The sequence below is a fragment of the Asparagus officinalis genome, chromosome 4 (genome assembly GCF_001876935.1).
Source record: "Asparagus officinalis chromosome 4, Aspof.V1, whole genome shotgun sequence".
NCBI lineage: Eukaryota > Viridiplantae > Streptophyta > Magnoliopsida > Asparagales > Asparagaceae > Asparagus > Asparagus officinalis.
Window position 1 is genome coordinate 29,212,354 of NC_033797.1, and position 1,097 is coordinate 29,213,450.

A 1,097-nucleotide genomic window follows, 5' to 3' on the forward strand; every position below is an offset into this window, starting at 1 on the left:
CCAAAACAAGTCTGTCATTAAGCGCTTCCCTTTGAGAGGGAATAGGGTCTCCAGGATTCATTTTTACAAACAACTTAACATTTACCAAACATGTTTAATTTAATACGTTCATAATCTTTTTATCCATATTTTTCCTCACGAAAAATCATAATATGCTGCGATTACTTACCTAACAACGGTTCAAGCAAGCAACTTTCTGTGCCTCTATTTCCTATTGGATACTAAATGATTGCGATTGAAGATATGTTTTTTCCCTTGTGTACACAATGAAAAGGACAATAATCCCTTATAAACATGAATCATCACTACCAACCGCAACATGACACACTACCACCAACCTCAACATTAAGATGGAATCTCTCCTCCCTACTCTTTCTCTATATAACTTGCTAACATTCATTCAATCAACCTACGCTAATAACTGAACCATGGCTCCTCTCTTACTTTTTCTTTTCACTCTTTCGCTCTCGTATTTTCTCTTTAGTCGGAAGAAAAGTATCGGCCAAGGCCCACCACTTCCCCCAGGCCCAAAAGGCTGGCCCGTTCTGGGCAACCTCCCGCAGCCGCAGCTTGGCGCGAAGCCTCACCAGACTCTCTTTGCTCTTTCCAAAATATACGGTCCGTTATTTCACCTCCGTTTTGGGTCCGTAGATGTTATCGTCGCAGCCTCTGCCGCTGTTGCTACCCAATTTCTCCGCGTCTATGATGCCAACTTCAGCAACCGGCCACCTTTCTCCGGCGGGGAGCACATATCATATAACTATCAGGTGTATAGTCACGTTATTTGTAGAAGACTAATCAGAGACCAAGTTCGAGTACTATATAATTATAATTTTAAAAATCTCACTGGATAACATTAATTAAGTAAAGCTTATGTTTCAGTAGGTAGAATAAAATCCTCAACCTACACAATATTATTTTGCTAGTTCTAAACCTACACAATACTCTAGAGGGTGTTTGTATAGAAGTAGTTTGAGCTCAACGTTGTCTGGTTATATCAACATTAATTAAGTAAAGCCTATGTTTCAGTAGGTAGAATAAAATCCTCAACCTACACAATATTTTTTGCTAGTTCTAAACCTACAACATACTCTACG

At 39.4% G+C, this 1,097-nt stretch overlaps 1 protein-coding gene across 1 annotated transcript in view; it reads left to right on the forward strand.

The window, feature by feature from the left end:
• The window catches only part of LOC109835873 (flavonoid 3'-monooxygenase-like), a 4,582-nt gene continuing 3,913 nt past the window's right edge, over positions 429 to 1,097 (forward strand). Inside the window, exon 1 of the mRNA XM_020403856.1 lies at positions 429 to 767. Within this exon, the coding sequence (XP_020259445.1) occupies positions 429 to 767 (339 nt within the window). The remainder of the gene's footprint in view (positions 768 to 1,097) is intronic.